General features: G+C 39.3%; 1 protein-coding gene across 1 annotated transcript in view; it reads right to left on the bottom strand.

Moving 5' to 3' along the window:
• Positions 1 to 25,059, bottom strand: part of LOC113026334 (solute carrier family 23 member 2) — a 76,833-nt gene that overhangs the window by 27,633 nt on the left and 24,141 nt on the right. The window contains exons 2-7 of the mRNA XM_026174991.2: positions 24,504 to 24,656; positions 20,266 to 20,423; positions 11,804 to 11,987; positions 10,877 to 11,058; positions 7,720 to 7,837; positions 6,004 to 6,160 (exon numbers count right to left, since the gene is read on the bottom strand). Coding sequence (XP_026030776.1) covers positions 6,004 to 6,160; positions 7,720 to 7,837; positions 10,877 to 11,058; positions 11,804 to 11,987; positions 20,266 to 20,423; positions 24,504 to 24,656 — 952 coding nt within the window. The remainder of the gene's footprint in view (positions 1 to 6,003; positions 6,161 to 7,719; positions 7,838 to 10,876; positions 11,059 to 11,803; positions 11,988 to 20,265; positions 20,424 to 24,503; positions 24,657 to 25,059) is intronic.

Here is a 25,059-nt window from a genome sequence, read left to right as displayed (position 1 = left end):
TATGTTCATGTGGAACATCTTGGTAATTCTTCATATTGGATTGCATAAAATGCCTGACTTGTAGGTAACGGTAAAAATGTGAATATGGTAAATCAAATTTTTGCTTAAGTTGATAAAATGATGCAAATTTTCCATCTATATAAAGATCTTTGAATTTGAGTAAGCCCTTCTCCTTCCAAACATAGTAGGATTTATCATCCCAAGGAGGCAAAAAGGCATGGTTATCACATATTGGTGCCTGCACAGAGGAGTTTGGCAGTTCAAAAAAACCTCTACCTTGGTTTAAAATCCGCACAGATTGTTTCGGAACAAACCCCAGTTTCTTAAGACTCTCAGCCCTCCCTACTTTTGAGAGAAGCAGGGCCTCTAGAGAGGAGCCCCTTACAATGCCAGCCTCCATTTTAACCCAAAGGGGGATGTTGAAATCACCAAGATCTGAGGATGTCTGCTGCCAGAAGGTCAAGGCTCTTAGATTTGCAGCCCAGTAATAATGTTTAAATATTGGTAAACTCAGACCTCCCTCCAATTTGGATTTTTGTAGATGTAATTTTGAAATCCTAGGATTCTTGTTGTTCCATATGTAAGAAGTAATAATTGAGTCCAACTCCTTAAAGAAAGAGGAAGTGAGATAAATAGGAAGATTTTGGCAAAGATACAGAAATCGAGGAAGAGAGACCATTTTTATGGAATTTATACGACCAACCATAGATAGGGGAAGAATTTTCCATGACTCGATGTTATGCTTTAATGTTGACAAGAATTCAGCAAAGTTCAAGCTAAAAATTAATTTGGGATCTTTAGGAACAGTTAATCCAAGGTATGTGAGATGGTCGTTAACTATCTTGAATGGAACGTTACAAATAAAACTCGGTGAACCGGTTTTAGATAAAGGCATAAGTTCACTTTTAACCCAGTTAATTGTATATCCTGAGATTTTGCCAAATGAGGTGACCAGATTAAGAAGGGATGGTACAGAGTCTTCTGCATTACGCAGGTATAATAGTACATCATCTGCGTACAAACTAATAACAGTTTCACCCCCTCTGACCAAGAGCCCTTGTATTTTTGGATGTGCTCTTATCTTAATCGCAAGGGGCTCTAATGCCAGAGCAAATAGAGCAGGAGACAGGGGGCAGCCCTGCTGAACAGAGCGCTGCAAAGGAAATGGCGCCGACCTCTCTCCATTTGTGAGAACTGAACAGGTTGGATTTGCGTATACAAATTTTACCCAAGATATAAATATTTCACCAAACCCAAACTTCCGTAATGACTCGAACATATAAAACCACTCAACCTGATCAAAGGCTTTGTGTGCATCAAGAGCTAAAATTGCTGCTCCTGCCGAACTACCATGGTCAGAATAGATGGTGTTGAGAAGACCTCTAACATTGAAAAAAGAAAGTCTGCCAGGGATAAATCCCGTTTGATCGGGGTGAATAATAGAGGTCAAGTACTTGTTCAGTCTAGTTGCTAAAATTTTGGTTATCACTTTTCAATCAAAAATTTGAAGAGCAATTGGCCTGAAGTTAGCAGGATCTGAGTCATCTCTGCCTTTCTTCAAGATTAACGAAATATTTGCTTCATACAGAGTTTGGGGTAGTACGCCCCTGTTTTTAGAATCACGCATCATCCTAAGCAAGAATGGAGCAAGACCATCACAAAATTTCTTATAAAATTCTATGCCAAAACCGTCAGGGCCTGAAGCCTTCCCAGATGCAAATGACTTAATAGCAGCTACCACTTCTTGCAATGTAAAGTCCGAATCGAGTTGATCTCTGGCAGCTTCATCTAGCCTAGGCAGACTGAGAGAATCAAAAAAGTCATTTAAGGCAGACTGTGTTACATTCAGCTGGGATGAGTACAACTCCTGATAGAACTCTCTGAAGTGCTCATTAATTTCTATAGGGCTTGTTAGAAAAGCACCAGATTTAGATCTTATTTTGTGAATTGCTCTCGAAGCTCGTGTTCCTTTTAGTTGTTGCGCTAGCAATTTACCGGGTTTGTCTCCTATCTCAAAATGTTTATGTTTCAGCTTCAGTAGTAGGTTGGTAACCTGGTCACTCATAATTGCATTGTATTCGTATTTGAGTTTTAATATCTCTCTGTAATCCTCAGGTGATTTAGAATTCTGGTAAGCCCTTTCTAGACGAGGAATGGCACTATTAATTTCAGAAAGTTGCTTCATCTTCTCCTTTTTGAGGCCTGAGCTATAGGAAATAATTTCACCACGCATTACGACTTTTAATGTTTCCCACAGTGTTGAATCAGAGACCTCTCCGTTGTCATTTGAGTCAAGAAAGTCCTTGAGTTTGGGTGTCAATGTACACATTTCCATTAGGTAGTATTATTCCATTAGGCATAGCATACTTTTTTTTAAATACAGAAAAAGTTGGATATGTAAACCAAATGACATACACCAATTAGTTCAACTCCAGGAGTGTCTTAAAGACATAAAGAGTTCTAAGACGTCTAATTTCACTTTACTTCTAAATTCTGATGAAACTAGGGTTATTGCACTTGACCCTAAAAATCTTACAAATATGGTGTCCAACCAGATGCTTACTCTGGATGGCATTACCTCCAGTAACACTGGCAGGAATCCTGGAGTTGTTTTTGACCAAGATATGTGGTTTCTTTCATTTGCGCAACATCTATAATATTTAGAAACATTCTGTCTCAGATACTGAAAAAGTAGTAAATACACGTATTACTTCTAGACTGGACTACTGTCATTTGTTATTATCAGGATGTCTTAAAAGCTCTCAGAGAAGTTTTCAGTTGATCCATAATGCTGCAACGAGAGTAGTGACAAGGACTAGAAAGAGAGCATATTTCACCCAAACTGGCTTCTCTTCATAGGTTCCCTGTTAAATCCAGAATCAAATTTAAAATCCTTGTCATTACATACAACATTGTCACAACTTTAACACAACAGGCACTAAAGCAGGGGTGGGAACTCCAGGCCTCAGTGGCCGGTGTCCTGCAGGTTTTAGATGTGTGCTTGATCCAACACAGCTGGTTTAAATGACCAAATTACCTCTTCAACATGTCTTGAAGTTCTCCAGAGGCCCGGCAATGAACTAATCACTTCATTCAGATGTGTTGGTCCAGGGTGATATCTAAAATCTGCAGGACACCGACCCTTGAGGCCTGGAGTTCCCCATCGCTGCACTAGAGGATGCATTTATTTTTAAATCTGGCTCGCCAGTAGACTTTTTTAGCTATTGAAAAGATGATTTTCCCAGCATCTTTGAGAATTTGCAACATAAAACTTTGTTTTCAGTTCCTTGATATTTGGGGAAATCTCTTCCTTTAGCAATCTCCTGAGCAATTTTCCATTGATTAAAGGTATAAAAGGTATATATCTATTTCTACTGTACCACCAGCTAAACCCAATAAAACCCAAACATGCTAATTAAACTTATTTAACATTCACTATCTTTATCATTGTCTGCACTATTGCAGTTAATACTGCTTTCAGTCTTCAACTTCTAACATTAAAAACTATCATGTGCTGTCAAAATTCTTTGGGTTCACAACAGGACATCATTAAAAGGCAAGTGTTTTTCCTGCCATCATTTCAAACAATTTTGTGTATTTGTTTGGCAAGTATCGGCAAGTATTTGCTAATCTGCTCATCTGCCTTCACACACATCAAGTTGAGTGACATCCCATGGTTAATGCAAAGGGTTTAATATAATGTTGGCCCACCATTTGCAGCTATAACAGCTTCAAGTGTTCCGGGAATTTTTGACATTCTTCCAGAAGTGCATTTGTGAAGTCAGACACTGATGTTGTAAGAGAAGGCCTGGCTCACAGTCTCTGCTCTAATTTATCCCAAAGGTGTCAGGTTGAGGTCAGGACTCATGGACCAACGTACAAATTATGGGACCTTGTCCCCTTCTGTACTTTGCGTTGTGACTGGCTTGGATGCAGCTGTTTGGCCATTGAGACCAATTCCATGACATTCTCTATAAATTGCTCTTCTATATACACTGCACTATTCTGAAGGCCACATGAACTTTGGAGGTCTGTAGTGAGGCCAGAAGGTTGATGTCATATATACACTATGCACCTCACCTTTGTTATGATACCAGTAGCAGTTGACGGTGGGATAGTTAATAACGAGGAAATTTCAAGCCTGGACTTGTTGCACAGGTCGCATCCTATAACTGTGTCATGCTGGAATTCCCTGAGCTCCTGAGAGTGACCCATTCGTTCAGAAGAAAAGAAGGAGTAGATGCAGTTTGTACGCTTTCATCCTTGATTTTATATGCCTATGGCCACGATTGGAATATCTGAACTCAGTAATATGGATACTTTTGTACCATCTGTAAACAGCAGATGATAGGTGCAAACAACTAAAGTCCTACAGCTGACTTTCCCAGCATGTTTATTGAATAAAAAAATACTGACATCAAGCTGAACCTGTGAGTTTCCAACAGGGAAATGCATTTTATACCCTTACCTAGACTATATATTGTTCCTGTTACAAAATGATATTGTTTTGCTTTGATCTCCTTTTTGTTTTTGTTTTTAAAAAAGGTCCCAATCCTCTACAAACATGTGTTCTTTCAAACTACAAAACAGACATTCCGCAGTCAAATCCCACATGACTTCTTACCAGTCAGAGCAAACTGACTGTTGGCACAAGGTGTTATGCCCTGAATGATACAGTCAATCAATCTGTCACTCTTCACTTACATACCAAGGTTTTAGCAGATACGCATTAAGCAATCAATCATAAATAAATGTCTAGTTTCATATCTAATCATGTGTGAATCAGTTAACAGCAATTGTGCAACATTTAACCCTTTAAAGCCGGTCGGAGCAGGCACGCTCTGTTTTGCATAACTATTTTTAAATCCTGGTAGAACTGCAACCACGTAAGCTAGCGCAATATTTTTTTTTGCATATGAAACCGGAGGAGTTGTACTTACATCTTATGCCATCAGCTTTTCCTAGGTCACAGTTTCCTTCCACATGTAGCTTTGCAAAAATTGCATAAAAAGCGCTTGCAGCAACAAAAACATAATATTGCCGATCCGATCAGCTGTTCGTAACACTTCCTACGCTGGAATAGAACTATCACATGTCCGCCATTACCTGCCCGAAACAGGGAGTGACGTCATAATCTCGGAAATGTAGTTTTTTACCATCAGGGCCTTGTAAGCCTATACTGGTGTTTTTAAAAATTATGTTTGACTTTATGACTTTCTGTGTCGTTTCTGGGATGCTTAGGACTCATATTGCACTGCTGGAAATAGTTTATTTTGATGCATATGCTGTTTTTTTTTTGGTTTTTTTTGCAAATTTGCACTATAACATTTATTTTCGTTTTTCCTGCAGTACATAAAAATTGTTGTCTTTCAAAAATAAAACTATGAAGACACTCAAAATAAATTTCCTGTGGTTGGAAACTATTTTGTGCAACTATTTTGTATTTACAGTTTTGAGGGATAAGCCTCTTAAATTTCTGTATTATATGTTAAAAAAGCAAAAACCTCTTTCAACATTTTTTCCAACAATTACTATGCACTTAATGCATACATATTATTAAAATTTGGGCTATAATGGTTGTATTGATGTATAGCAACTTGAAATGCTCCCAAACATGGCACTACAGCATGTAAAAATATAATATAAGCTCTGGCGGACTTGGTTCTATGGTAGGTCTTAAAGGGTTAACTAACCACAGTTTTGCATGTTTATCAAGAGTAGCCTAATGAGAAGCAAGCAAGCCAAATGGTAACATAACTTCTAAGAATTTTTACTTTATTTGTAATACAGCAATAAATGGCAGATCTTTAATAATGCAGTTACTACAGGACTTTTGCAACTTTATATGTTTATGAAGCAAAGTAGTTTCCCTAATAAGGGTATTACAACTACTAAAATTAAAGATTTCTGAGAAAAGGTGTTCAAGAAAATTAAAAAAGTAAACAAAAATATATATATAGTAAAATAAAAGAACTGTTTGAAGTATGATACCTATTCACTTACCAGGATAAGGCACATGGAACCATGGAGAGTTTGTAACAGCATCCAGGTTTATGTCGGTTCTGGCTGAGAAGCCATACTTATCAGACTTTGAAGGCAGGACATCAAAAATGGTCAGCAAGAAACAGATAAGCCAGCCACCACACATGCCAAACAAAACCTGGAATTTGTTATCAAAAACAGAAAAACAAAAAATTTAACTAATACAAAAAATGCAAGTCCGAATTTGTTTTCAGTAACACTTTGAGGTGATAAGATGTTCCACGTGAATCTATCTTAAAACCAATAAACCAGCCCTTTCCATCCACACCCCTTCGTCAAATGTAAGATGGTGGTGACAGCTTAAGCACGATCACATTATTGATCAATTTGGTAGATGTACTTCTGCAGCTGTCATAAATATGAGCCTGAATACATGTGCATACAGTTTGTCTGGGACTCCAGTGGGTTTTTTTTAATCATCGCATTTGTACAGGGATTACATGGGAGAAAAGAACTGTGCACATGAATGCTTTTATTTAGGACATATCGAGGAAAGTGAAAGCATAACTCATAGTCAGGCAAACATGCAAGCAGAATGAGCTCATTATATTATCTAAATTTCTGCCTTAAAGTCATCATGATACATTGATCTGTAGAATCCATGAATGAAGATAACTGAGTGGGATTCATGGAAAGTTCATGGGTAAACTTGAGATAATTAATTCTAGAAGATTTCAGTTACCAAGTATCATATCCATTATAATGATAGCCTAAAAAAGAATATGACTTGACAGAAGATTGTGTGTACTTTTGTTTGTGGGTACACATTATGTGTGGGTACACATTATGTGTACACAATCTTTTCTTAGATAGAAAGAAAAATACCATATTTTATGATAATGAATACTGATGAATAGCTAGAGCAGTTAAGCATTGTTTACTCTAATATCAACAGGCATTTAGATGTTGTTGGTGTTTTCAGACTTTTCTGGAAATATTTCTACCCACCATTTGATCTTTTGCCATTCTTTTAAATCTCTATTTTTTTAGTAGCTTAAAAAGAAAGCCATGGATGATGCTGTCATCAAAACTTTTTTTAATTTTCTTTTATCTGCAGCAGAGATGTAGCTGCTGATATGAAACAGATCTCATTCTAGAAAAATGTTTATTGAAAGCACGCCAAGTTTTGATGCTTGTTGTCTTCTTGGGAGCCACAAAAGGATTGTGTTTCAGCCGAGCACAGACACTTTCAAGGTATCCCATTGCATGAACATGAAAGAGGAAAGAACAACAGCTTAAAAATAAATTATATTATTTTTTCTTTCTATTTTCAAAACGATTTTTTCAAAAGATTTTTTTCCCAGTGTAATGTTATCAGCACTATAGACTGCCATAATAATGTTTAAAAGTAGAGGCAATATCATCCCTACACAGAGTTAAAAGGCAGATTCAACATACTAGTGTTTAACAAAAAGTCAAATTGTAAACTTGTTTTCAGTATACAAATGTTGTCTATTATACAAATAGACAACATTTAGTTTTTTCAAGTCTAACTTGACTGGCAGACTTTGACTTGACTCCACATGATTTCACAACTTATTTTTCATTAAATTTTTTATGAAGCAAGGTTAGGATGGTCGAAACTGTTTTTTTGGGGTCCCATCATTTAATTTGATCTTTTTTATCACAACGGAAAGCAAGTGAAACATATTAGACTTGGAAATTTTGACAACTCACAGAGAACAGCTTGAAGAGTGGATACTGGAACACCATCCATTTTTTATTCTTGTAAGAAACCATTGGAACATCAACGTTGCTGAGATATTGGGAGAACAGTAGAATCAGACCCACTGTGCTATAGGAAAAAAGAAAATGGGATAAAATGTGTTAATCATAGTAATTTCCCCTAAGGCTTGGCCCTTGCTTCCAGCTATTTGTGGAATTTCTTTTTAGCAGGGCATGGTTCACTGTTACAGGGAGGTCAGGGCAAGTGAAAACATGCCACTTTACACAACAGGCATGGCTGGTACTTGACACCTGAAAATGATATGTTTTTGTAACACTTTAAATGTGATGAAAGATGTCATACTGTGCATGAATACTGGTCAGATAGAAGTAAAGAGGTGATTTACAAATAAGCTGTCCATGTCTGCTTCTACAAGCTGCAGGATATGGACTGACACTTCTATTGATGGATGAGGGCCAGAGAGAGACTGCTGAAGTTATGAAGGATATGACTGATTACTATCCATATATGGCACCAGGAGGTGGATATGCTCAACCTTTTAAAACCCACAAATATCTCTCTATATAACAGGATTAGTCTGCATTATCTCAAGATAGAAATGTTAAATGAAGACAGATTTCACAGGGTAGCACTAGACAGGGCACAATTCTTAGCTGGAGATGTGGATTAACACAGTAGGCATTTATGTTTTAAAAATAAATGAGGGTAAATTTGTCAATATAGAATTAATGTCATGATGCTTGAGACTGATTGTGGTTTTTGAATTTGACCCCATATTTCAGTCTTGGTTAATGGTCGATGTTCATGGTGGTTCTAGTATTTGAAGATTTTATTTTTATTTCTATTTTAGGATTTTGGTTTGGTGTTTTGATTTCTCTCAGTGTCCATTTCAAAATGTCCGCATTCATGTTTGTCAGGCTCTTTTGGCTTCTTGTTGTTTTATTTGTAGGTTTGCATCATTTGTGTGATTAAATACCAAGGGTGAACCAGAAAGCAGAGCCAATGGAAAAGGTAATCAAATAGTTTCACAGCCTTTATTGGCACACAGAAAAGATGGATATAAGTACACAGGGGTCATGGGAGTTACCAAAGAGGAGGAGACTGGCTTCAGAATGATCAGCTCGGAGGAGAGAGAGGACCTCAAATCAAAACAGCGCCCAACTATAAAAGTGCTTTCTAGAACTGGAAGTATCATTTCTACTGGCGGATATGCATTTAAGAGCACGTCTTCCCATGGACTGGTTCTTATGTTGTGCTTTTCTACTTTGCTCTGAGTACTCAAAGCACTATACACTGACTCATTCACCGATTCATACCCGTTCATAAAATAATTCTTTTTGTATGCTTCTTCTACACAAGAGCTTTCTATCTAACATTCACACATTGCATCGGAGAGCAACTTGGGGTTAGTATCTTGCCCAAGGAGCAGGCAGGGATCGAACCACCAACCTCATGATTAGTAGGTGACTTGCTCTCATAGGTAGAGCGGGTCTTTGTTCTTTGCCAGGTATGGCATAGAACAGAAGGAGAGAGTGTTTGCCCTGGAGGCAATAAGATCTACTTCCGCCTGGCCAAATATATCCCATACCTGAGCTTCTACAAAGAGTGCTTCCAGAGAGAAAAGCCTCAGATGGCCTGTAACATGGGTGGCTCTTAAGAGACAGAAAATGCTTGAGTGCTGGTAAGCACTGGTATGTGGCTCATGCTGCACTGCATTTCAGACTCTTCTCATCGATGCACCATTGCACAGAGACATCTGTGCATACCACCTTGGAAAGTGACATCCTCCGAGTCTGAGAGCACTGGTGCAGCATCCTGGACTCCCTTCAGGGGCAGAGAGCTAGCATAGAAGGTGTGGTTATTGTCACCCTCAACTAAAGGTGATACAATGCCCACAGTGAGAAAGAGTACAGAACTGTAACATCATTTTTAACAGTGTGAGTGGCACTATGACAATGACAGATACCATCTTTAAGATCATTTTGAAATGTGTCACAATCAAATGTAGCCACTGGCAAACAAAAAAAGGAAAAATCAAAGATATTTCCAGCCTGAGGAAAATGTTCTGCAGGTTTGAGGTTAGGAAGCTCCTCTGAAATTTCACAGAGAAACCCAGAGCTTGGATGTTTAACACAGACAGAGCCAGCTGCATCTCTGCACGTACTCTGACCCACCAATCATGTAGATAGGCTAACATGTGGAGGCCCCCCACTCAGAGGTGAGCTAACGCTCCCTTGGCACATTTAACGGAATTGCAAGGAATGAGAGACAGCCCGATGGCAGCAACAGATATTTGCAAGCTACACTCCTGAAAGCACACTTAAGAAACTTATAAACTTACAGTTATGAACCGTATGTACAAAAAGTGCTCAAATATAAATGTGTGATGCATTTAAATCTGTCTTACATCTAATATTTGATCAAATGTCCTTTAGCAAGTTGCATATTCCACAGATGGTTTTGGTAGCTCTTGCCTGACTTTCAAGCATTGTTCACATTTTTGTAGTTTAAGGTTAAGACTTTGAGAAAGGTGTTGCAAAAGCTTACCATTGCCCTGGTTTATCCATTTCACAACCAGTTCATTACACCAGCCCATGTGTGCTTGGGGTCATTGCCCTGTTGTAATACCCAATTGTATCTAAGTTACAACTGATGCTTTCGAGCTATAATGAAGAACTCTGAAGTAGTCTGCCACTGTAATTATTAAGTCCACTGTGTTTTGTACCATTTCCACTGGTACACTGCAGTACGTTGTTATAGCTCTGTGCTTAACAGCTGGTATAGTTTTATTTGGGGTTGAATGCCTGAGCCTCACTCCTCCAACAATACTTGTGTTAACTATGGTCAACTTAATTTCTGTCTAATTTGAACATAAAACCTTTCTTTGCAAGCATTCACTTCAGAGGAATTATGGAAAGCTCAGTATTACCAAAACATTCAGGTCCACGGTGAGTCTATGTCTTTTGACAGCAACCATAGAGGCAAGTGGCAAGTAAAGCAACGTGTGAATATGGGTTTCCTGTCCAGTTAGAATTATATGCTTTGATATAATAAAGACAGAATTAGGACTGGTAGACACTTCTGATGAGCTTAGAGACTTCTTTCAACATATTTTCCAACATAAAGCTAATCAGGATTTTAACTCACAGAGCAGCTATTCCCCAGTGGCCTCCAGACTTCTTTCCAGCCTCAGTAAACAGTGACAGACCAATGAGATTGATGGTGGGAGCGATAGCCAGAGGACCAATATATCTTAGCACAAGGCCCACCAGCCCAGATAAGCCTAGTGTGAGCTGAAGGAGAGAGGATACCAGAATGGCTCCCTGGATCTGTGGAAGATAAGACAATAAGGACGTAATGTCATTCCCTATGCCAACATAAAGGTTTCATATCTAAAATTAAATGCTGTGCATCTTTTGCCATTATAATGCTTTCGTTTGACTTTAACCTTTCAAAATTAAGTTTTAGGCCTTTTGCAGAACTCAGTTTTAGAACATGAAACTCTAAAAACTGTTCAAGTTAAAAGTCTGACATTTTCACTGGTTTGACCCAAAATCTGAAATTTAGGACAGATAAAATTGAAACAGACTGTCTATTAGCGATTTAAAAATAGCAGAATTCAAGCAGTTGTGTAATTTGAGCACATGCTAACAAAGAACTTCACATTGACAGCTAGCCACAGTTTCTAAATAGTATGTACTGTGCAGCCTCTGATGAGAAATATCTATCTATCTATCTATCTATCTATCTATCTATCTATCTTCATTGATTGTACTTATTTGTATTTTTGTATTTCCTTCTGATATCTGTACCCGAGCTGAGGTGACGCAGAAATTTCCCCATTGTGGGATCAATAAAGTCTTATCTTATCTTAATGTAGCTTTTCTCTCGTTGGGTTCTTCACACTGTCCTTTTTCCTGTTTGTCGAGGGACTTAAAATGAATTCAACTTCACATTTAAATGTTAAGTCTTGACAACATATTTTTCACTTCTTTGCTTATTTATACCCCCCCCCCCCCCACACACACACACACACACCTTGTTTTGTTTTTTTAACCACACAAGTGAACATACCTCACGCATTCTTGTCATCCAGACCTCATCTGAATTTTCCATTTGTAGCGGACTGGTGCCATTATGAAACTGCACCAATGGTTTCACAGGTGCATTTGGCACAGGACACTGCCACTTGGGTAATGCAAGAATTGCCAGGGTTGGTGTGATGAAACTGAATGTGCCACCCTGGAGGATTGGTAACCTGCAAGTCAATAATTTTAAAGTTAAAGGTCAAAGGTCACTTGACCAAATGATGTAAAGTCTCTTCTGATTACGCTTGACTTTGTATACTCAAAGCAAACCTGAAGATAATTTTTATTTTTCAAAATAACTACACTGATTTTACTCTCTCACACAGGTATATACGTATATAGATCAATCTCATGAAATAACAATCCATAAGATTGGCCTAAAAGTTAACTTTAACCTTAAGTGGCAAATGGACAATAATCATGCTGATGTTTTTCTCCACACATAATCATTTAACTGTCAAAATAAATTGCTGCACAGATTAGGCGGACTTATTATTTATAGCTGAGGAGGAACCATGGTTCATTCTTCATTTAGACACTTTAGGAATTGGCAGTTGATTATCACAAATGGAATCCCTTTCCTGATATTTCAAGTTTGTCAAAATATGTGACATTCAATTCATCCTGTCTTCCTCCCTTAGCCCATCAATCATTATCTGACTTGGTGGTATGTGTACCTGTCTGCATAGAGCTTACGACAACCTGTATCGATCAATCGTTTGTTTATTTTCTAGTCTATCTATGATATGACAGTGTTTTTCTGATTTAATTTAATTTACAGCATTTTACAAATCAGTTAGTGCTTGTAAAACCTATCTGCAAATGTATAGTATAGTGTACAATCCATTGGTTTTATTATACTGTAATCTGCCAAAGGGTAGTCAAGCTTTGTTATTACAGAGTCCTGTAATGTATTTTTTGGGAACGAAATCAAATGTTATTTCTTTCCTCTTAGTTTAGACTACACTCATGTCATAGTTATGTACCTATTTTCCCCGTGCCATATGCTCATAATGAAGAGTGAGAATGCAGTTTGTGTTTAAAACTAATTCAAACATCCAGAGAAAAAATTTCAAACTAAATAAAATACACCCATAGTGTTCATTCTTTAAACAAAGGATTTGGCTGTAGTGCGATATTAATGTTAACCCCTCCTTGGTAGGACTTCCCAGCAAGTCCTGGCAGTAACCTGAATAGAATAGAATAGAATAGCCTTTATTGTCATTGTACAGAGTACAACGAAATTGGAGTGCCACTCCCTTGGTGCAAGTTTCAATAATAAATATAAATGTAAAATATAAAAAGTACAAAAAAACCAATCATAAGTACTCAAACAATAGTATGTACAATATATACAGGATAGCATCATTAATATAATGACAGTATGAATAGCAGCATAATATAATGACAGTGACGGTATGGAATAGGTTCAATTGTTTTTGTGCTTATTTACTACGGTGATAGCTCTGGGAAAGAAGCTATCCCTGAATCTGTTTGTCCTGGTTTTATGTGACCTGTACCGTCGGCCTGACGGTAATAGTTCAAACAGTTGGTTGCTGGGGTGAGAGTAGTCCTTGATGATATTGCCAGCTCTGCTGAGGTACCGAGAGTTTGCAGTGACCTCCAGGCTGGGCAGAGAGCAGCCAGTGATCTTCTGGGCTGTGTTGATGACCCTCTGCAGTACTTTCCTGTCCGCAGCTGAGCACCCTGCATACCATGTTGTTATGCCGTACGTTAGGATGCTCTCTATGGTGGCTCTGTAAAATGTCACCAGCAGCCTCTCCTCCAGGTTGTTCCTCCTGAGGACTCTCAGATAGTGGAGACGCTGCTGGGCCTTTTTAACCACCGCCGTGGTATTTGCAGTCCAGGAGAGGTCATCAGAGATCTGCACGCCCAGAAACCTCATGGAGTGTACCCTCTCCACACAGTTCCCGTGAATGTAAAGTGGGGCCGGGTCTGCTCTGCCCTTCCTGAAGTCCAAGATAAGTTCTTTAGTTTTCGTTGTGTTCAGTTGGAGGTTGTTAACTGAACACCACTCACTCAGTCTGTTGACCTCATCTCTGTAGTCCGACTCATCCCCCCTTGAGATGAGTCCAACCACTGTGGTGTCATCCGCGAACTTTATGATGGTGTTTGAGAGATGGGTAGGGGAGCAGTCGGATGTGTAGAGCGTAAACAGGAGGGGACTCAAAACACATCCTTGTGGAGACCCGGTGCTGAGTGTGATGGTGCTGGACCGGTGGGGGCCGAGTCTGACAGACTGTGGTCTATTTGTCAGGAAGTCCTTGATCCAGAGGCAGATGGGGGTGGAGAGTCCCAGGTGAGACAGTTTCTGGACCAGGATCTCCGGGATGATATGATTGAATGCTGAGCTGAAGTCCAGAAAGAGCATTCTCACATAGCTTCCTCGGTGCTCCAGGTGACTCAGCGCAGTGCGGAGCACTATGGAGATAGCGTCCTCGTGGTTCGATTTGTCCTGTAGGCAAATTGGTGGGGGTCCAGAGTGGGAGGCAGACCGGCCCTGATGTGCTGACAGACCAGTCTCTCAAAACACTTCATCACTACAGGCGTAAGTGCAACAGGCCTGTAGTCATTTGGGCTGGCCACAGCTGTCTTCTTGCCGATGGGGATGATGGTGGAGGTTTTGAGGCAGGGTGGGACGGTGTTTGATGACAAGGAAAGGTTGAAGATTTTAGTGAAGACTCCGGTCAGTTCGTCAGCACATGCTCTGAGAACCTTTCCATGTATTCCATCAGGACCTGCCGCCTTCCTGGGATTCACTGACCTTAGAACACACCTCACTTGATGCTCCCTAAGTGTTAGTGTGCCAGTGCTGGGGGCGGGTGGAAGTGGTGTGGCAGCTGAGGGCCTGGTCGTCTCAAAGCGGGCGAAGAAACGGTTTAGATCCTCAGCCAGTGAGGCATCAGTCCTAGATGTTGCCTGGTTATTGCTTCTGCAGTTGGTAATGTGATTGATCCCTTGCCACATTTTTCTGGGGTCGTTGTCAGCAAAGTGATCTTCAATCCTCCTCCTATAGACAGCCTTAGCTTTCCTGATGCCTCTACTCAGGTCTGCCCTGGCCGCCCTATACGCAGCCCTGTCCCCTGACTTGAAGGCAGTGTTGCAGCTTTTTAGGAGGGATTGCACTTCGCTATTCATCCAGGGTTTTTGATTTGGAAACACCCTGACCCTTTTGTTGACGGTGACATTGTCAACACAGTTCCTGATGTACGAGAGTACAGTGTCCGTGTACTCCTGGAGGTTGTGGCTGGAGAATAAATCCCATACAGTTGTTGAGAAGCAGTCCTGCAGTTGAGAAAGGGCTCCTTCAGGCCAGGTTTTTATTGTCTTTGTCTGGGGCTTTGTTTTTCTCAGCAGGGGGGTGTAGGTGGGGGTGAGGGACATGCAGAGGTGGTCAGATCCAGCCAGGTGGGGGAGGGGTGTCGCTCTGAAAGCATGCCTGATGTTTGAATAGACATGGTCCAAAGTGTGTTCTCCTCTCGTAGCAAAGTTCACAAACTGGACAAATTTAGGAAGCACAGTCTTTAGGCACGCTTTGTTAAAGTCGCTTTGTTTGTTTATGGTGTTGAGCAAGAGGCTGAGAGCCGTGCTAACGTTAGCATCCGGCGGTATATAAACAGCTATCACAATAACTACTGTAAACTCCCTCGGGATGTAAAAAGGTCCGCACAAGACTGCCAGAACCTCCAAATCAGGAGAACAGTGTGTGTGAATGATCCTGCTGTTACAACACCACTCGTTATGCACGTAAACACATAGCCCCCCTCCTCTGCTTTTACCTGAGTTGCTGTTTCTGTCATGCCGGTGTAGCGTGGGGCCTGCTAACTCGACTGCAGCGTCGGGAATCAGCGGGTGAAGCCACGTCTCCGTAATAAGAATAATGCTGCAGTTACGTGCAAAGCTTGTGTTGGCTATCTGTAGCTCCAATTCGTCCAGTTTGTGGGTGATGGATCTGGCGTTCGATAGGAAAAGGCTCGGAAGTGCTGGCCGGTGTGAATGTTTGCGTAGCCTAGCATCTGAGCCCGACCGGCATCCCCTCTTCTGCTTTCTTTCCCCCGTCGCCTTCTACGCTTGCTGGGCGGGCAGACCATCCACGGTGACCCTGGCGGTCTCGCTATCACCACCAGGATGTTGTGTGTTCGCTGATAGTCGCCAGAAACAGACAAACTATATTTAAAACCTAGGTCAATTAGGTTCTGGCGACTGTAAGAGATGGTGGTGTTGCAAACATTCAAAAATATCCACATTAAAAGTAAAAATTAGCACCAAACTGGAGAGCTAAGAGCCGCTGCACCCGTGCGCGCCGCCATCTTGCTAATATGCAAAGCTCATTTTAAGTTTTCTGTAGCCCGATAATAAAAACTGTCAATGCGTTGGAATCCATTCAATCCTTCGAATCACGTTTAAAAACCCACTTGTTTAAGCTAGCCTTTGAAACAAATTCGATATAAAATTTTTACTCAGTTTGCGTTTGTGCCATACCACTTATCTGAAACTTTTCCGTAATGATAACTGTATTTTCTTCGTCACTCTATTGCTGTAACCCCGCAAATGCGGCTCTTGTGTGAAGCACTTTGATGTACCTTGGTCTTTTAAATCTGCTATAGAAATAAAATTGAAACTTAAACTGAAAAATTAGTGATGGGATTTCCGGGTCCTTTTAGAGAACCGGCTCTTTCGGCTCGGCTCACTAAAAAGAGCCGGCTCTTTCGGCTCCCAACCGGCTCTTCAGGTTGTTTTGTTGCTTTAATTTATTTATTATTAACAACTATATAAAATTATGCACAAAAGGAATTACTAATGTAAAAAAAACCCTGTAGTTTTATATATATATATATGTTTATATATAAATATATATAAATATATATATGGTGGCCCCTAGAGACAAAGCACATACAAACTCCAAAACACACTTCTAGCGTTAACTGAATTTCCAAAGCTACCTAGATCACTTAAATTACACAATTGAAAGCATGTGTGTATTGTTTGTGTATTTATACACAGGCATTCATATATATTCAAATAATTTTAAAAAATGTTTACCTGTTACTACCACACACACCAAGTCGTTGGTACTTCCTGGCTTGTGTAGCCACTAGGTAACAAAAGCTCAACACTGCCCCTAGCATCCTGGAGCACTTCTGTTGTGAATTGTATGTGCTTCAGGGTTTTTTTTTTATACACTCCACATAAAATGTAATAAATAAATCATATAATACAAAAACCAACTATTCACATTTCAACTTTTAACTATTTAAATTTTCATCATTTTCCTTTTAAACAAATTTAAAGTGAAACAACACAAAACACTGCAAACACACAATTAAATATAATTATGAAAAAATATGAAAACAAAAGAAGATGCACATTCTCTGTCATATGGGCCTGCATGAATAAACTTTCTGAATCCTTTATCATCTGCAACTGAAAATAGTTGTGGGTGATCACTACACCTTTCTAATGTGTTTCTGGCTCTCTTTCTCTCTCTTTCCCTCGGGCTCTGTTCTGTGAGTGTAACTACCGCCCCTCCCCCCTCTTCCCAGCACAAAGCACAAGACTCGTGTGCTGAGTGAAGCGGAAAAAAGTGCGAGAGAAAGGGTGAGAGAAAGAAAAAAAAACAACCCACGGCTCCCAATAAAGATCCGGCTTGCGTCTGTCACTACCCGATCCGTACCGGAAACCCGATCTGTACCCCGCATGTGCAAATCTTACGTCACTTCCTCTCTTTGCCAACATTGCGACATTCAATATATTTGAATGATACAGTTAGCACCCAGTTAGCTCCTAGCATTTCTCAACAGCTCTGCCTCCTTTTCGACTACCGGGACATTTAAACAATGGATAACCCGTATCCGCAACAAATTTTTGCTTTTCTCCTCAACAGAGAGTGTTCCCCGATTGAACAACAGCGCCGTAAAATAAGAAGAATGGTGCCTAATGACAGAGTTAATAATACAGACTTTATAATATGTCACGTGAAGATTCAGCAACCAGATGAAGTGTTTACTGGCAATTGACAGTGATAGCGGACATTATCATCACTTTTGCAACAATCCTCTCCACACAGACAAGCATAAACACACTCGATTATCACTAAATCAAATTTAACACACGTTTGTAATGACGCTAATTCAGTTTACAATAGGGTTCATTCGCTCAGTCAGCAGGTGGCGGTATCCTCGTACACTGGGAGTACACTGCCATTAAACGAACAGAAGAAGAAGAAAACCCCTGCACATGCGCGGTACGGATTGGGTAGACCCGATTTGTATGGTCCGACTTTGCACATGCGCAGTAAGGATTAGGAGTCCCGATCTGTCACTATCTTTTTATTTTTTTGTTTTTGTCTACATTATATTAAATGTTTCATTATCGGAAACATTTTAAATGTCACGGCAAGTGAGAAGAGCCGTGTGGAGGAGGAAAAGGAGGATCCACACGCAGGCAGTCGTGAAGGTGTAAAAGGTGATTTATTGAACACAAAAGGAGAGGCAAACGGCAACACGGAGAACTGAACTAAACTGGGAAACACCTAAAACTACAAAGCACAAACCTGAATGAGAATGAGCAGAGAAGAATGATGATGGACAGCAGGGAGAACACACGGGTGAGACATGGTAGATACACAGATGAGGCAGGGTGGAATACACAGGGTAGTAATGAGGAAATGGGCCACAGAAGGGAGACACAGCTGGAAGAGATCAGGGCTAACGAGACATGGGGAACAAAGCTGCACACACTAACATAAGACAAAGACTTTCACAATAAAACAGGAAACATGAATCACAACTCAGAGACATGGACTCAACACAGAGACAGAAAATGAAACATGGAACTGTACTATACATGAAACCACCATTCCTAAAACATGGATAATAGAAACATGAAACTCTAATAATAATAATAATAATAATAATAATAAACATCACAACAAGAGAATGAGAAACAATCCAAAACACCAAGATAACTGAAACACAAAGTACCAGAGAAACAAAGAATAATCCATGATGCAAAAGTGAACCAAAACATAATAAACTCAAAATACTGGGTCCAACGGACCCAGAACCGTGACATTAAAAGATACTTGTTATTATTAACATCTTAACAGATACTCTGACCTGTAACTATCGTAAAATGCTTCGACCGGAAGTAGACACCTTTCGCGCATGCGGGGTACCAATCGGGTTTCTGGTAAGGATCGGGTAGTGACAGCGTCATTCACTTCAAAGAGTCGGCTGTTAGAGCCATTTCGTTCACGACCGACACATCACTATGAAAAACATCCTCCTTTTCACCCAAGCAGTTTTATTTGATTGCTCTACCAATGGCAATGCTGCTATTTATTTAACAGACTCTTCCTGTTGGATATAAATTTCATATCAGCTATCATTATCTGTTAACTAAGTAACTACTCTGCTACTGAGGATGCCGCTAAAAGATTTGAGAATGCTACATGTAGGACACATACCGCCACATTCTTAAAGAAAAAGAATGTGCATGAGAAAACTGGCTCTTATAATAAACTCAGAAAGAAATCGGAATCCAATCAGTGGAGTTCTTGGAAGAAAACAAACCCCTGGCCTTTGCAAGGTATTGTAACTTTTATATCTAACAGCAAAATAACAAAACATGTAACTATCATTTGCTGTTTTTATTCTTGTTTGTGAATCATAATAACCATAATAAAAAGTGATATGTCAAAGTGTTGAAAAGTGAAGTTGTTCTCTTTCAGAAAGTGTCCTAGCTAGGCAATTAATTACTACTGACATGAGATGTTCTAGAGCAGCGGTCCCCAACCTTTTTTGCGCCACGGACCGGTTTATGCCCGACAATATTTTCATGGACCGGCCTTTAAGGTGTCGCGGATAAATACAACAAAATAAAACTAGTACTGGTACCGAAAAAAAGAAAATTTATTCATAACACACGTGAAAAGACCCAGGAAAACCGAGTAAACGATAAAAACAATAACAAAATAACGCTGAAAACCGATAAAAACCCTGAAAACTATACATTTCACGCCTGAGCCTCAACTCTCGCGGCCCGGTACCAAACGACTCACGGACCGGTACCGGTCCAAGGCCCGGGGGTTGGGGACGGCTGTTCTAGAGATTCCCACAATAAACTAACCCACAGTTTAAGTTCACATGAACCACTACAGGAGCTGGGCTGTTACTTTAGATCCTTTGTGGATGTGTTTTAGGAAGACTTATATTAATCCTCAAAAATCCTCACTGAACAAAGAAATGCTTCCCCAATATCAGGTGTGCCAAACAAATAAAACGCTCACTCATTCTTAGGTGGGGCATTGTCTCAGTTTGCGCACTGCAAAGCTAGTGCCAAAAGATATTACACAAGTGGAAATTCTTGTGTGAACTCTTGTGTCTTCGTCTGCTTTGGTTCACTGAAATCATAAAAGGGTGTTACCTGTTTCCAACAGTCGTCTGCAGCAGCGTACACAATCCTGACACAAAGAATATGGTGGAGATCAGCTGACTTTTAGCAATGTTGTTGTCCTTTATACAGAGCGGTTCAGCCAAGATCAGTGGAACTGCAATGATGCCACCGAAAGCAAGAATGTAATGCTGCAGAAAGTGGAATAATAGAGAGATTTTAAAGGATTAAACATATTTTCTTTTTATACAGATTAATTTATGTTTTTATCTTCATAAAACTCCTTTTTATTTGACTTTAATGCTTGCTGTGTTGTTGTTTTTTATTGAAAAACAGTCACAATGTGCAATGACATAGATGAGAATTAATTTCATACCAGACTGTACTGGATGTCATTATCTCAAAATATCTGCGTACAGATCAAATGCCAAGTGTAATTGAGGAAATGTCTAAATCTAAAACAGTAATACCAGTTTATCTGATGTTCTCTACTCAGTAAGCAATAAGAGTTTCCCTATATCAGTGTTTCTTTGCTTTAAATCATTATGACAAAGGCTATTTCTTGTAACTCAGAACTAGTGTGGTCAGCTAGAATAATAACAATCTTGTATCTGCTACATCAAAACACAACGGCCTGGCTGGCAGGATATGTTCAGTCTCAGATGTCTCACACTTTAATCTAATTTGAGTGATGCACAGACATATATCTGGACTCACTAAGGCTGCTTGCAGCCAAGTACAAAACACATTATATGTCATTGACAACACCATCGGTGTGGTCAGAGCTAATTCTCCTATCAACACAACCTACAATGTCGTCCAGAAAATGTTAAGTGATTTGTAAAAAAAAAATATAAATAAATAATATGGGCAATGGAGCGGGTATCCTTGGTGTTTCACCAATGCTGACAAAAGAAGGTAATGCCACAAGTATTAGCAAAAATGTCATATCCTTTTATGTCTTTGCAGCTGACATTCAAGGCTTTACTATACTTCACACAGGGGTGGAAAACACGGGCATTGTTTGTTTTAATCATTTTCCAAACCTGCAACAATCAGGGAGATATCAGTTCCATGGCAGTGAGGATTCCTTGTGGAATGAGATAGGCTGGTAGAAGTTACTCTTTCCAGATGTATAAACCTAAAAGATTTTACATTTTGCCCAACATTCATATTTTGTGGTCAATCCTAATCAGTAACATAAATGGCCTTTTGCCATGTCAAGTTAAAAGACACAATAGAACCTTCAGCATCACTTATTAAAAGATTTGAGTGAGTGGTCATATATATATATATATATATATATATATATATATATATATGTATATATGTATATATATATATATATATATATATATATATATATATATATATATATATATTAGGGGTGCAACGATATTCGTATCGATATTGAACCGTTCGATACAGTGCTTTCGGTTCGGTACGCATATGTATCGAACAATACAACATTTGTTATTTATTTTATCAACTTTCCTTCTGACGATGCTGTCTGTGTTGAGCGCTCAGTGAATCTGCGTTCGACTACTCCGCCAAGGCTCGACAGTGCAGCCTAGGCGGCTGCACTGTCAGATACAGTCAGATACAGGGCTCGCAATATCGCTAGCCCGACGTCCCGGGGCTAGCGATTTTTTTCAGTCGGGCTACCAAAATCTATCTCTGCCCTGCCCGTCGGGCTATTGTAGGAAGGAAAAATATATGTCAATGCTTTTGCATTCTTTCAGAAATGTAGCTGGGTAATTATGTCATTGGCATCGGTGAGCCGCTGTCAATATGTGACATATTGCAATCGCGTTTGAATTTGCGCTTGTTTTTTTGCTTTCACTTTGCAATCGCGCAAACTGTGTATAGAGAGCGACAGCACTGATCTGTGAGTGATGATAATTTGTGCACCAATTCTTCTGACATCGTCTTATTAATTGTTAGCTTACTATGCAAACATGACAAGTGAAATCTCACGCAGCAAGCTTAAACATGTGAGAGGTTGATCGCGCAGAGAATCGCTGAGCTTATGTGAGTGCGTGTGTAAAAGCAGCAGGATATATATTTGACTACGATGACCTGGATGACTGAGAACCTTCACAGACAGATATATATTTTAGTTCTGCTGAGCCAAATAAGACAGGTCAGGGTGAAGAAGTGACAGCCAAAGAAAAGCTTACCACAAAACGGAGAAGTTATGACAAATCAGACTATAAGGCAAAAAGAAAGTGCAGCTTTATGGTTTCATGGACAAAAGAATTTCTGTGGCTGCAATATGACGAGCTATATAACCAGGGGTGCACATAAGTGGTCCGCAGGTGCGCATTCGCTGTCAAAATAAAAAACACGCACAAGGGTTAGGGTTAAATTTAAAAACTGTACTTTTGAGTTAAAATATATATTTATAATTTTAATAAATGAGAAATTAAAAAGGCATGAACATTTTTTTTGTATCGAAAAAATATCGAACCGTGACACCAAAGTATCGAACCGAACCGAACCGTGAATTTTGTGTATCGTTGCACCCCTAATATATATATATATATGTATGCTAAAATGCTAACAGATTATTTTCAAATAAATACAAATCAATAATATGCTACAGGAGAAAATAAAGTCACCAACATTTTGGTCATTTCAACATGCCAGCCTTGGAGCTTAAATTTAATATATTTTTACAGCATGATCATATTTTCCTTGTCGCTGGTTCAACCAAGGTCACTCAGCCTGAAAGAAAACTGGTATTATTATAACCTTGAAAATATCTAAACTACTACCCTGGGGCGCCTCTGTCAGTGCGCCCCAGGGTGGCTGTGGTTACAATGTAGCTTGCCATCACCAGTGTGCGAATGTGTGTGTGAATGGGTGGATGACTGGATATGTAAAGCGCTTTGGGGTCCTTAGGGACTAGTAAAGCGCTATATAAATACAGGCCATTTACCATTTACCACTTACTAACTTATGACCACACTTTGGATTTTAACCATATTGCAGGTCTTGTAAATAATGTTATTGAATGATTGAAATGCTGTTGCTAATCAGCCATGAAATTAACTCTTGACATTCTAGTCTTTGCTGCATGTCTTACCCACACTCTGGTATGTTATTAATAAAATAAAGTCCCATTTCCAAAAATGTTTTGACACGACTTAAAATCGTTTAACTAAAAATGTAAAGAAAGCGACTTTACACTAAAGTCGCTAACGAGTCACTAAAGAATCAGGGTTAGGGTTACTGACAGACCTTATTGTGAGTAAATACATACTGTTGCCAACACACATTAATTATCACCCCTTTTTAAAGTGAGACATTTTCTTTAACTACATTAATGTCATTTTTTGAATTATTGTTTATTTTTTAGTTCGCAAATGTTGCAACAACAAAAAAGACATTACCATCAACTTGTCAGGATTATGGAAATCTTCTAGTTATAATTTCAACTACATTTACCTCAGCTTTAGTTACACTTCTCTTTCTCTGTATTAAAAAGCTGGAAAACACTGACAAACCCACTTTCCTAACTGTCCAGCACTAAACTGCAGATAAAGGAAGCTGATGGTGCAATATCTATCATTAAGTTACTGAGTTATAGAAAGTTTTTAATTGTCTCAAAAAGAAATTGAGAAGGATGTGGAATTTGGGATTATGAATAATGACTGCTAATTTGACCTCGCATTTGCTGTAGATGTAAATGAGAATTGGTTTAGCCAATGCAACTTTGTTTTTACAGAGCTGTAGGTTTGTCTCCTTGCTTTGGCATTGATCTAACATCAAGAGGCTTCATTATAAGAGTAAATGGACTGTTTCTTATATACCCCTTTTCTATTTGAGCACTCAAAGCACTTATTCGCCCATTCACACAAGCACTTTTTTTTCTGCACCTAAGTGCTGTCTTTCTAACAGTCACACTTTCACAGTGAATGTATTGGAAAGCAACTTGGGGTTTACTATATTGCCCAAGGATACCTTGGCACGCAGACTTGAGCAGGCTGGCTTGCCCTACCAACCTTTCAATCAGTAGATGACCGGCTCTACCTCCAGAGCTACAGCCAATCAAAGATGTTCAATAAATGAAAGCAGAATGTTTTCCTGCAGTAGTAGCAAGGTTCGATACAGTTTTCTGCTGTGACACTGGGCTAAACCACCAGTGTGTGAATGCGAGAGTGAATGAATAGTGGCATTGTAAAGCGCTTTGGGTGCCTTGAAAAGCGCTATATAAATCCAATCCATTATTATTATTATCCATTAAACAAGTCAGAAGATAGATTTACCTGGAAGCCAAGCAAAATGCAGAGGTACCATGGTGGCCTGTCATTAAGGGAGTAAACTAAATCTATTTTTTTTCCTGTTGTCTCTTCTAGGGTTTCCTCTGTGTGAGACTCCCCAGGATCAGCTGTCAGCTGTGGCTGTTCGTCGTCTTTGTCCTTTAAGAGAAGCACAGCAAAAGTCATTAGTCATTAATTAGTCATTAATTTAGCAATAATTTGTTTAATCCACTGCAATGCATTTCTTCCTCTGCATCATTTCAGCAACTGTTTGAAATTTTAATTACTTTAAATCCCAATTAATTGTATGCACAAGTTTGAATTTATTTAGGATTTTTTTTTAATGTATGTATATATTTGAGCTTGTATGTATGTTTTTACATAAAAGGCCAATATACACTCAAATCTTTTAATAAGTGCTCCTGCAAATTGCTGTGAAAGTGTTACTTTCTCAGCTGGAGTTGCTTTTTTTTCCTTACAGATGCTGCCTCCAGTTGGAGCTTGTATTCCATTTCCTTAACTGCTTGCGGTAGTATTGTGCTTCCATATTCTGCCAGATGGC

The sequence above is a fragment of the Astatotilapia calliptera genome, chromosome 7, assembly GCF_964374335.1.
Source record: "Astatotilapia calliptera chromosome 7, fAstCal68.1, whole genome shotgun sequence".
NCBI lineage: Eukaryota > Metazoa > Chordata > Actinopteri > Cichliformes > Cichlidae > Astatotilapia > Astatotilapia calliptera.
This window is presented reverse-complemented; position numbering and strand designations above follow the sequence as displayed.